This window comes from Leucopleurus acutus, assembly GCF_964270905.1.
Source record: "Leucopleurus acutus genome assembly, chromosome: 3".
Classification (NCBI taxonomy): domain Eukaryota; kingdom Metazoa; phylum Chordata; class Mammalia; order Artiodactyla; family Delphinidae; genus Leucopleurus; species Leucopleurus acutus.
Window position 1 is genome coordinate 56,568,835 of NC_139145.1, and position 12,748 is coordinate 56,581,582.

General features: G+C 44.0%; 1 protein-coding gene across 2 annotated transcripts in view; it reads right to left on the reverse strand.

The window, feature by feature from the left end:
- Positions 1-12,748, reverse strand: part of ARHGAP26 (Rho GTPase activating protein 26) — a 479,016-nt gene that overhangs the window by 59,579 nt on the left and 406,689 nt on the right. For both annotated transcript variants that reach the window (XM_082835995.1, XM_082835996.1), the window contains exon 20: positions 7,956-8,109. In XM_082835995.1, coding sequence (XP_082692121.1) covers positions 7,956-8,109 — 154 coding nt within the window. The remainder of the gene's footprint in view (positions 1-7,955; positions 8,110-12,748) is intronic.

Below are 12,748 nucleotides of genomic sequence, written 5' to 3' on the forward strand. Positions count from 1 at the left end.
CCCAAGGCTTCAGCATCTACTCCATGGCATGGCAAATGGGGGAACTGTTTAAGATTATTTGGTAAGATTAATTAGTGTACAGAAGAAAATGCAGACCTTTTATATGATTTTAGCTCATAAAGGGGGAAGAAAACAATCTGTGTGAAGGAAAACATCGTTCCATTTGTGACTTCCACTCTGCTGGAAAACGGGGATGCTGGCTGAGCACTGGAATGATATCCAGTCCCCGCCTCCTCCCATACCCCCTCTGCTGACACGCCGGAGAGATCCAAGCCCACGGACAGCCCTGGTGCTTGGGAAAGAAATCCTGCTGGGTCACGAAGTGTGAGGCCTGCCTCGATCGATTTTTCTGTGAAAAAAAGAAGAACCGCTAATAACCAAACACATTTATCCAATAAAAATCGGATGGGTCACCAGGCAGGAATCTCCACCCTCAACCAAGGGAAGCCAGCTGGGCTCCTGACTGGCCCGGAAGATCTTGGCTGGGGAATGGGAAAAGCTGACAGGAGGCCTCTCAGGAAACAAGAATGTGGGTCATGTCAGTGACGAATCTCTGCAAATGTCAAGGGAAGCTGGCCTGGTACTTGGAAGAGCTGTGGCTATGGTGGCCCCAGGGGCCTGAGACGTAAGAGGGAAGGTTCTGGGCTTGTCCAAGAGACAACCACGACCAAGCAGGCTGGAGCCACCGTGGGGGTGGTGAGGAGTAATAAGAAAAGGCACATGACTCCTTGTGAAAATCATTACGCTTTCGAGCTATTTTTCGAGGTGGGGAATGCCACCAAATTTTCAGGCAAAACTGTCTCGAGAGACCTTTTCTGCTTGGAGGTAGGTGAGAAATGGTATCCTCAATCTAACAGGAAAGATCCTCTTCCCACAGCAAACTGACTCAACCACAGAGGAAAACTTCCTCTTTCAAATCCCTGCATCCCAAAGAATGACAAAACAAAGATCACTGGAGCAAAATCATAGCTGCCTGTTTGGGTGTAACTCTTTTGGCATAAAATAGCACTTAGATGGTAAAATTACTTTAAAAAATATGCCATTAGTTATCAGTTGTCTAATGCCTTTTATTCCTTTAGTGATTCATTTGGTCCCAATAAATAACAGCTAGGCATGCAGCTTATCAGGTACCCCATGGGATGTGGAGGTTCCCACATGTCTCAGGAACAGGCTTGCCTACCCCAGCTGGTCTAGGTTTAAGGTGGGGCAGAACCTGACTCTACAGTAGAAGTCCCCTTCTTTCCACTGATACTCAAAGACTGACCTGACAGAGAGCTCCAGGCTACCAAGATAGTAAGCCTGTGCGGAGAGATGAGCAGAATAGCCTGGGACATCTCTCTGCACCCGAAAAATACACACCAGGGTTGACAGAATAGAGGGAGAGAACGGATGGTGTGGAAGAGGGCCTCTGAGTCATTACCGGTAACTGCCATTCACAGTGCTGTACATGCAAATGATATGACAAAAGGTGATCTCACTTAACTGTCACAACACATTTTTGTGGAGGGTATGATGACCCCATTTTACAGATGAAGAAACTGAGGCAGAAAGTCCTAACGTAACTTGCCTCCTTCCCCTCCAAATCTGTACCTCCTTTACTCTATGTTGGTTTTCTCCACAGAACTTCTCAACATTTGATATTTGAGATACTGATGTTACCTTACTAGAATATAAAATCAATGAGCGCAGAAACTCTAATCTTTCTATCACTCTATCTTCAGCACTCAGAATAACACCTGGCCCACAGTCAGTGTTCAACAATATTTGCTGAGTGAATTTTGACTGAATAAGCAAAACAGAAGTAAAGTTTTAGAGATCTCTCTCCAGGCAAGCTTTCCCCAGGTTTCAGATGAGAGCCGCTGAATCAAATGCAGCAGGAGCCAACAGTGCTTCAGAGAAACAACTCTGCCTGGAAGCAGGCCTTGTTTATCCTCTGAATTCCAGGCACTGTTCTCTTGCCGCCTCTCACTGGCCACTAAAACCAGAGAGGACGGTTGACTCTGGCAGAATTTGAAGGCGTCTGGCATGCACACATCTTTTAGGTAACCAGAAATAACTTGGAAACGCATGTGTGTGTGTGTTAAGCGGAAAGGATGAGAAAAATTAGTTTTATTGATGGGGCTACTGGGCAGTGAGTTATTTTTTAGGGGTGGGGACCACTTAGGCAGAGAGAACTCCAAGGCTGGGTTCCTCCATTGCTGGAACCATCCTCTGCTCTCCTGGCCTTCTTTCAATCCTAACCAGCCCCTCCATCCCTACCCCAGCGGTCTGAAAAAAGCCTTCCCCTGGTCGGTTTTAATTTGGGGGAATTACTGCAGTATCTCAAGTCCCTAGGGGGATGTCCCCTGACTTCTTTCTCAGCATTTGTTTACTTCCTCCTTAAAAATCACTGTCTCCCAGAAAAGCGATGGCACAAGGCCATCTCTGTTGGTCACTGGGAGAGGAGAGAGAGACTTATTTCTGCAGTCCCTTGTAAGCACCCAGTGAATGACCTCCGTTCTTAGAGACAGGTCAGCCCTACTCCTTCCAGCACCGGCAGCGGGCATTGGGCACGTTCAGGGGCATGTTCAGGGCCAAGGAAGAGCACCAGCCAGTCGATGTTGGTGCCAGGATTAAAACCTAGGGCTTCCTGCTTTCCATGCCTCAGCCATCAGCTATGGGTTTTGTTTTGTTTCTGAACTTCTTAGAATCTCATTTATGAGTCATTTTCTTTCAAAGAAGATTCTGAAAATGGAAAGGCTAATCTCCACGTGCCACTATGCTACAGTGAGAATCTTCCATACCTGACCCAGGCAGCCCAGTGCCATCCCAAGGAAGTTGCCCATGACTCTGACTTGTGTTAGTTAACTATTGCTGAAAAAACTGGCCTAAATTCAGGGGCTTAAAACCACCACAATGTATTCTTTTTCATGAATCTGCGGGGGTAATTGGGCAGCTTTTCTGTTGGTCTTTCCTGGACTCACTCATGTGGCTGCATTAGCTGACCGGTGGCCTGGGCACTGGGCTTGGCTGGGACAGCGGGCTTCCTCTCTCTAACAGTCCTTCAACCTCAAGGAGGCTAGGCTGTACTTTTTACACGGTGGCTGGGTTCCAAGAGGAGATGGGAGGCTGCAAGGCCTTGTGGCCTGGGCTTGGAAGTCATATAATGATCAAATCAAGTCAGAGGGTAAAGGCCGGCCTAGATTCAAGGACTCCACCTCTTAATGGGAGGGGCTGCAAAGATTCTTTGGCCGTATTTAATTTATCACAGGCCTTGGAGACAGAAAAGAGAGAAGATAGTGACTAAAGAGTATCATCTGTTACCAAGCAACATATGAATTTAGTGTGGCCAAATCTTATAACTTTTCAGAAGAAGCTGGAAATCTAGATTAAAAAAAATTTACTAATAGACTACTTTTTAGAGCAGTTTTAGGTTTACAGAAAAATGGCTCAAAATAACTTAGAGTTTTCATATAACTCTCCCCTTTCCCTAAGTTTCCCCTATTATTAACACCTTTCATTAGTGTGGTACGTTTATTGCCACTGATGAACCAATACTGACACATTATTATTATTGCTATTATTATTAACTAAAGTCCACAGTTTACATTAGGATTCACTCTTTCTTTTCTATGGGTTTTATGGGTTTTGACAAATGCATAATGTCTTGCATTATGCATTTAGTAATATCTACTATTAGGATATCATACAGAAGAGTATCACTGTCCTAAAAATGCCCTGTGTCCTTCCTGCCCACTAATCTTTTTACTGATTCTATAGTTTTGCCTTTTCCAGAATGTCATATAGTTGGTATCATACCATACTGCAGCCTTTTCAGAGTGGCTCTTTTCTCTTAGCAGTATGCATTTATGGTTCATCCATGTCTTTTCATGACTTGATAGCTCATTTCCTTATATCACCAAATAATATTCCATTGTCTGGACGTGCCACAGTTTGGTTATCCATTCACCTGCTGAAGAACAACTTGGTTGCTTCCAAGTTTGGGCAATTATGAATAGGCAGGATTTTGTGGGCCTAAGCTTTCAACTCATTTGGGTAAACACCTAAGAGCGTGATCGCTTGATCGTTTTGTTTTTTTTTTTTGCGGTACGCGGGCCTCTCACTGTTGTGGCCTCTCTGGTTGCGGAGCACAGGTTCCGGACGCGCAGGCTCAGCCGCCATGGCTCACGGGCCCAGCCGCTCCACGGCATGTGGGATCTTCCCGGACCGGGGCACAAACCCGTGTCCCCTGCATCGGCAGGCGGACTCCCAACCATTGCGCCACCAGGGAAGCCCCTTTGCTCAGCTTTTAACTGGGTGGTTTGTTTACTTACTGTTGAATTTTAAGAGCTCTTTATATATTTAGTATACTGGTCCTTTGTCAGATATGTGTTTTGCAAATACTTTTTCCTAGTCTGTGGCTTGGCTTTTCATTCTCTTAATAATGTCGTTCCCAGAGTAGAAGCTTTTAGCCTAAATGAAGTCCAACTTACCAATTTTTTCTTTCATGGATTATGCTTTTGGTGTTTCTTTAAACAGTCATTGCCAAACCCAAAGACACCTAGATTTTCTCCTATGTTGTCTTCTAGAAATTTTATAGTTTTGCATTTTACGTTTAGGTCTATGGTCCACTTTGAGTTAAGTTTTGTGAATGCTGTAAGGTCTGTGTCTAAATTCATTATTTTGTGTGTGTGTGTGTGTGTGTGTGTGTGTGTGTCTAGTGGTTCCAGCATGAAATCTGGATTTTTGTGTGAAGTGACCTGATCTTAACAGCTTGTTCAATCTTTTTTTTTTTTTTTTTGGTGGTCGTGGTGGGGGAAGAACTAAGTTCCCCCTCCCCCAACACACACATCTGTAGACTGTTTTTCTCCATCCTGGATTATCTCTGCCTCTCTCATCCCCTTGCCTGAAATGCTCTTCATCCACCCATATCATCTTACCTAGTGCCCACCTCACATTTCATCTACGCCACTTTTCCCGACACTGACTGGTTTGTGTACCTAACAGATACCCAGTTAAGAGTTGTTGAACTCTAAATGCACTTCTGAGCTCTAAGCCCCATTTAGCACTGCCATTTACCACCATTTTTCCTCCTCAGCCAGAGTGTAAACTCCCGGGGAGGCCAGGAATCCTCTTTTTCTCCTTTACCCCAGGTAGCTCAGCAGAGGTCTGAGCATAAACCAGGTCAGCACTATTTGCTGACCATTTTAGATGAGCTAAACTTTGGTCTCGGCTCACCAAGTGTCCTTTGATCTTTAGGAGAGACAGCAACCTCAAGAAGTCCAGCTGAGGACCTGCCAAAGATAGGATCCCTGCAGCCTTGCCCTGGCAGGCCTGAAATGGTGGCATCTCTGATTCTGATGCCTGATTTAGCATTATGTCCACACAAACAAGAGGACCTTCGTCTCCTTGGAGAATTAGAAAAGATTTACAAAGGAGACAGCAAAATGTGGCCTCCAGAGTACCAAGGGACGCTGAGTCACAAACAAGTTTCTTTCATTATGATTGTTATGTGGTCAGAAGGATCATTCCAGTCATTATGAAAACAATGAAAAACAAATGAATGAAATAAAAAGAACAGACAGTTTTCTGGTGACTGGTTTCCCCACGCTGTGCCTAATTTACAGTCAAGGTAATGGTAATCCCCCACCCCTCGACCTGGTCTTGTGTTTTCATCTGCGTCATTAAGTGTCCCCATTCAAGGAACTCTGTGCACCTCCAAGTGAACAACGACGGAAGGAATGAAAGGGTCCAGGACCGAGGCTGAGACCCCAGTGGTCTCGGCTGGTTGCAACTGAGTCCCAGCACCATGGCAGAGGGTGCCTCAGAATTCCCTGATTCAGGGAAGTATTGAGGCTTCTTCCACTTGGCGGGATGACCTCTCATCCATCTGTCGGTGGTCCAATCCCAGGCCAGGCCAATCCCAGGCAGAATCAATCTGTCAGGCACAAGCTGGGCAACAACATCTCCTGGCCCTGGGTTTCAGAAATGGGTGGAGAACCAGCTGCAGAGTGGTTAGGGCTGCTGGCATGGCCCTCATCAGGTCCGTAGCAAATGCTGGTGTCAGCACTGCTTCCACCTCAAGAGCAGCCCTCCTGGAGCTCAAGACTTTCAGGTATCAGTTAGCTATTCACTGGGCTTGGAAGACAACAGTCTTGCGGGAAACACACCCACATTCCTACCTCCCATCCTCCACCAGAGGCAAACAAGTGGACTGTTCCTGGCCTCATCCTCCCTTCCTTGGGAAAGCCCCCCAAACATACACCAGGTAGGGATGCATCTGGTGGATGGCGTGAAGCAGGCAAAGTGACCCCCAGTGTTTTATGTAAAACAAATCACATCTAGATAACTGAAAAATAAAAAATCCCAAGCCCCCTCCTCCATGACCTGTTTAAAAGACCAAACCCCCCCATTTCCACATAGCTGCCAAAGTAGCCTCTTTGGACACACTGTACTCAATGGTGACGTGGGGGGCTCCCAGCCCCCAGCAGCTGAAAACAAAGATTAAAGACCACTAGTTGGTGCCGCCGGCTAAAATCAGGGAGTGTTAAGCAACCTGGGCTAGAAATTCAACCTTGCTCATTCTGAGCAACAAATAACTTCAGCAACTGCAAGGAAAACGGCTCCAGGAGTACCCTAGAGAGCCATCCATCAAGGAAGGGAGGCTCCACAGGCAAGTCTGGCCACGGAGAACCAGAAAGGACTCACTGCCCGCAAGCTGAACAAGTTAAATCATTTTGAGCATTTGAGGATAGTTCTTGGTAAAAAAAAAAAAAACCACATCATCTACCTGATAACAGGTAATTACATTTCTTGAATATCAAGGTAGGACTTAAAGCTGCCAACAATGAAAAAGAGACCTGATTTTCTCAATGCACAATTCCATCTTACACTGTTGCTGCATTTTCTAAGTGCCTCATATCCATTTCAGAGTCATTTTTCCTTCCAAACCTTAATATCCCTTAGTCCCTTCTAAGGCAAAAACTGTAGACCCATTTTGCAGATCTGTAACTATGTTAGCAAGATAGAATGGCGGAGCGCGATCATGCAACCACAGCAGGGAGAGGGGCAGGAAAAGGTTCTGACATCCTGGGGCCTCACCAAGAGAAACAACTGTCCTGAAGGCAATTTGTGGCTGAACCTCAAACTATTTTCACCAGAGAAAGGCAAAGTCAACTCTGTTCTTCCTGAGTCTTATACAACTGTGGCTGGAGAGTCCAGCTGTTTTGTCATGGCCTCACATTCTTTATGCAAAGGCTCTAGTGGACAAGATTTATGGGGTGGTCCAAAGAAGCAGGCTAAGTAATGCGGGATGTAACCACAAAAGAGAACCTTCTGGCCCAAGCAGAGTAGATCTAGTTTCCGTGGAGGGTTGGACAACCAGCCTCAAAACTGCCTGTCTCAGCTGTGGGTGCTCGACACCCAAGAACGAAGCAACAGAGGTTCTTCTCCTTTAGAGAATGTGCTCTGTGATCACGGTCATGCTAAGGTTTGAGGAGTTGAAGACTCACAGAGCACCTGGGAGCTATTTTCTCTGGAAGTGGACACAGAGATAGCACTGAACATACTCAACATAATCAGGGAGAAGGGAAACTGTGACAACACAAATGAGTGAAGCAGACTTAGCTACAAATCTACTGAGCTACTACAGTGCCCGGATGTTTGTAAAACTAAAAGAAATTGCTTTTCATGCCCAGCAGCCAGCACAGGCAATGAGCTGTCACCAAAGCCATCTCAGCAGGTAAATCAAACATCACCAAGGCCAAGAAGCGGTATGTTAAGAATAATGATTCCCCTTTGAGATGATGCTGCTTAAAAAATCCAAAACAAACTTAGCCAAGCTTCCAAGTTGAGGGAGAAGGTTTCAATCAGGTTCATGGGACAATACTCAAAGTCAGATGGGGCCAGACAGCACATTCTGGGCAGAATGGCTAAGCAAGGGCTCCCTGTGGCCAGCAGCCCGACGTCATACTTACAGTGAGTTGGGCCGGGTGGGTTTGAGCACATCCAGGTCTGGGTCACTGGAGTTCATGTTGGGCTGTAAGCTGCTGCTAGAATTAAGGATGCTGTTTGCGTTTGATGAGACGACAGATTCCAAACTGGAGTCGATGAGGCTGTTCCTCTGTTCCTCTGGGGGAAGAAAAAGCCACAAACTCCATATTAGTATTATTCCATAGGGAGAGTCTGCCCCTACCTATACCAAAGTTTACAAATAAAGAGATTAGATGGAGCTCTCTGGTGCCAATGAAGCTACGAAAAGGACATAGGAAAGGATAAGAATTACAAGTGGGAAAGGAAGAGCCCAAGAGTAACAGGTGACTTGAAACTTTAGAGCAAAACTCCGTCCTCCGCTTGACAGGACACATCTCCCTTGACAGACGGGACACATCTCCCTTGACAGACAGGACACATCTCCCTTGACAGGACACATCTCCCCTTTCATATGACCAGCCTTTTCCTAAGAGTGGCCCCACCACCGCACCACGAATTGTGTCTTCTTTGGACTGGCAGATGGTCAGAACAGAGAGAGCCTTCAAAGCCCCCTTACAATCAATCACATCCTCTTGGTTTGGTGACATTCACCCTTTATTCTAAAACTCCTGCCCCCAGCATGGTCTTACTTGCCTAAGCCATGTCCTACCTTTGACCCTATAGTACCATGCCATAAAATATCTACTCTTTGGACATCCACTTCCTTATGGCTCTGCAGTCTAAACCCCTGACCACTCCCCAGATAGACTCTTCTGGGCTGCTTCTAGCTCCAAGTATTTGATGTTGAGCTTCCAGTTAATTCTTTGATCAATAGATCTGTAAGGACTACAGAGTAGTCTGCATATACAAAACTGAGTCCATGTTCCAAGCAGTCACATTAGTGCTTGGAGAATATTACCAAGTCAGAAGGGAGAAAACCTGAGTTCCCACCACTGACTGGCTGTATGGAGTCAGGGAATATTCCTTGACTCTCTGTTTCTTGGTTAATGCAGCTATAAAATAGGGAGCATGAGAAATGCCTTACACAGCTCGGGGAGCTGTCATGAGGATCAACTGGGATCACATGCAAGAATGCGTTTTGTAAACTTCAGAACCTTGCTCAAAGCAAAGAACTTTCTGTTTCTTCACATCTTTAAAAACTTGGAACCATGCACTGAAGAAAACATTTTGGGGATGATTTAGCCAAATGGTATGGGCACCACTGCTGCAGCGAAACATTAGAGACATACAATGTCATTCTTGTTCCACATTCCTTACAGATACACCATATTGGAATCAACCGATGTTTTGGGCAATCAGTTTACGTATCAAGAAATGTCACGTCTGGGTTAATCCTCACTGGACCTTTCTGAAATGAGCCAGAGGTATACCATATCCCTAAGAAGACGACTAGGCTCGCTGATATGGTAGTTTAGAGGTCAACAAGTGAACTCAGCTCTCTTTAGGCAGTAAAAGGGGTGAGGCCATGATAAAAAATACTCTTCCCTTGCACTACTCATGTATGTAAAAATATAATATGCTTATGAAATGATGTTAGAGTAATCTTCACATTAGGTACACACATACAGAAACACACAAACATACATGTATACACCAATACCACCTAGTATCTTGGCAAATTCTCAATGCCATGTTTGAAGCCCTACAGAACACTTAAAAACCCCGTGAGGCTTATGGGAGATTCCTGAAGTCTAATTAGGTTTTGAGAAAAGTAGATTATTGATTCCTGAGGTTTAGAACTATTCATATTTCAAAAGCTTGAGTTCCAAAGAGAAACAACAAAGAAAGAGAAATCAAAAGAGTTACATTGAGCCACGATGTAGAAGGACTAACAGGGCCTGCAAATGGGTACTTGCTACCAGGAAAAAAAACAACTCTAAAATTACATAATTAGAGGATCATTGAGGGAATGGACATGCCATTTATCAGTATGAATCAGTATAAGTAAAATTTTCCTTTGCACAAAATACTCATATCAAGACTCCTGAAAAAGTGTGAGGAGCCCAAGACTACCTTCATTCCAAGGGGAGTAAAGATGACACATCTTTGGGGCTCAGTGGAGATGTATTCTGCTTCAATGGGAGGGGAGACGAAGAGTTTTATTAACTCTGGTTGGAGGCCAAGTTCGCAGGACATAATAATCTGAATTCATAGGAAATAGAAGAGTATAACTAAAGCTCTTATTTCTCTGTGATTACATTTACTTGTCCATGAGAGGGTTATAATTCTATGAATTAAAAATAATGTCATACAAAAAGAATATCAGCTTTTCTAAAATATTATCAGGACTTTTTTTTTTTTTTTCTGCCTTACGATGCATTAGAAAAACAGAGTATCTGAAATGAAACCTTCTTCGATTTTCATTTTTTCAATAAATATTTATTGAGCTCCTCCTGGGTACCAAACCCTGACCTCAGACAGCAGACTCTGACACTAATTCGTTGGTATTTTAATCAGATGTATACTAGAGTATTGATTAACTTGCACATATTCACTTGTTCATATGTCTACCTTTCTCAGTATAAGCAACCTAAGGTTGGGCATGTGACAGACAACACTTTGAAATCACAATTTAAAAAAAAATTATATAAAGATGCTTTGCTTTATAAAATATTTTATCAGAATCCTAATGTTCATAAAAAGATCTGATTCTAAAAAATGGACTTAGGTAAAAGTTTTAAGAACATATCTCCCGTTACAGTATTATAGACTGGGTCTCTCCACGAGCTAATGAGGAAGGCTGTAGCATGTGGAACATGATATTTGTTTTTTCTTGTTTACTTTAAAAAAATTTTATGTTGGGGGGGCTTCCCTGGTGGCGCAGTGGTTGAGAGTCCAACTGCCGATGCAGGGGACATGGGTTCGTGCCCCGGTCCAGGAGGATCCCACATGCCGTGGAGCGGCTGGGCCCGTGAGCCATGGCCGCTGAGCCTGTGCGTCCGGAGCCTGTGCTCTGCAACCGGAGAGGCCACAACAGTGAGAGGCCTGCGTACCGAAAAAAAAAAAAAAATTTATATTGGGGTATAGTTAATTTACAATGTTGTGTTAGTTTCAGGTGTACAGCAAAGTGAGTCAGTTATACATATACATATATCTATTCTTTTTCAGATTCTTTTCCCATGTAGGTTATTACAGAATATTAAGTAGAGTTCCCTGTGCTATACAGTGGGCCCCTGTCGATTATCTATTTTATGTATAGTAGTGTGTGTTAATCCCAAACTCCCGTAAACCCACAACAGAACGAGGATATGGGCGGATAATGAGGACTCGACTGTCCCTGGACTGGCAAAGTCAACAGAATAAAACAGATGGCTACACCCAAACTGAGCCTGAGGATTTCTAGTATTCATTTACTGGAGGACACAGAATTCTTTTTGCAAAAAATAAATTCTTTTTGAGATTATATTTTGACTTATAGTTAGATATCTAGGACCTGTCACATATGGTGTAACCTACAACAAAACAACAACAAAAACAAAAGATCAGGGAAAGGAGTTTTTTGTCCAAAGAGAAAATGCCAAAAAATTAATCATAATATTCCATAGTTTTGCAGACAAGATGGCCAAAGACGCAGACTCTTTACTGATATCCCTCCATGGGCCATATGATAAGGAAATCTGAAACCTGGCACTCTCTGACTACAAAATCACTACAGTTTTCTTTGACAGGAGACCTCACGTAATGAGACTGAGAGCTTCTAAGCGGACAGATGTCTAAGCTGAAATGCTGACGATCCTTCCTGAGGGTGAGTAGGAAGGTGATTATTCCAGAGAAGGAGTGGGGAGTGAAATCAATAGCAAATCAAATGTTTAGTGGTTAAGGCAAACTATACTATGACAAATTCTACAGCATTTGCAATCCGTTAAGAAATAAAGAGAAAATGATTCAGCAATGTCACTCAAAACAGGAGGACTTTTGTCAGGTGGGCAAATGAATACTTGCTCCTGACAGAAAAACAGAATGAGAACAGGCAGCCTAAAAGATTTTTTTTTTTTTTTAATTAACCAAATCATTCAAATACAGAGCTGGACTTCTCTGAGTCACTGATGATTCAAACCAGCTCTGGCATCCGCATCAGAAGGTGTAAGAAGGACCGATGGCAATTATATTGCTGAAGAAAAAAAAATTACAGGCTAGTGGGCTGAAAAAGGAAAACAACAACCAGCTATGAGTCAAACCGACATGGCCAAAACAAAGAATGCCCCCAGTGCAAGAGTCTTCTGGAACTGGCTGAAGGCAGTGAGAATGCTTGCTTTCCTCAGGCATGTCTGTCCACAAGACTCTCTCTTCATACTAGTCACAGAAAACAAGAGCCCAGAAACAAAGAAATGATAAAATAAAAGCCCAAACAATTGTAAACATGCATGGGTAACATGTTGGATGCTTTCATGAACGTGTGTTCTCCAAGGAGTGACAAACTGGATGTGGACTTGGTCCTTAAAAACACACACTACCGAAGGGCAGGGCCACGTCTGCCCTCACAGACTACATCAAGCATCCATGACGATGACCGGTGAGTCAGTGTCAGCTCATACATTCCTGGTGCCCAGGCCGTGCACAGTAGAGATTAGAGCTCCACAACAGTCATGACATACATAATAAGCATAAATAAGGCAACACAAACGATCAGAACGTATTTTGTTAGCACACAGGAGGCAGTTTTGTGTGATTGAATTTTTCAGGTGCTTCGGGCAGGGACCACTAATGTCCTTGAAACCAAAGTACTAGTTACAGTGGGCAGAGTCTGTGTTTTTTTGTACAAATCAGGAGCGGAAAA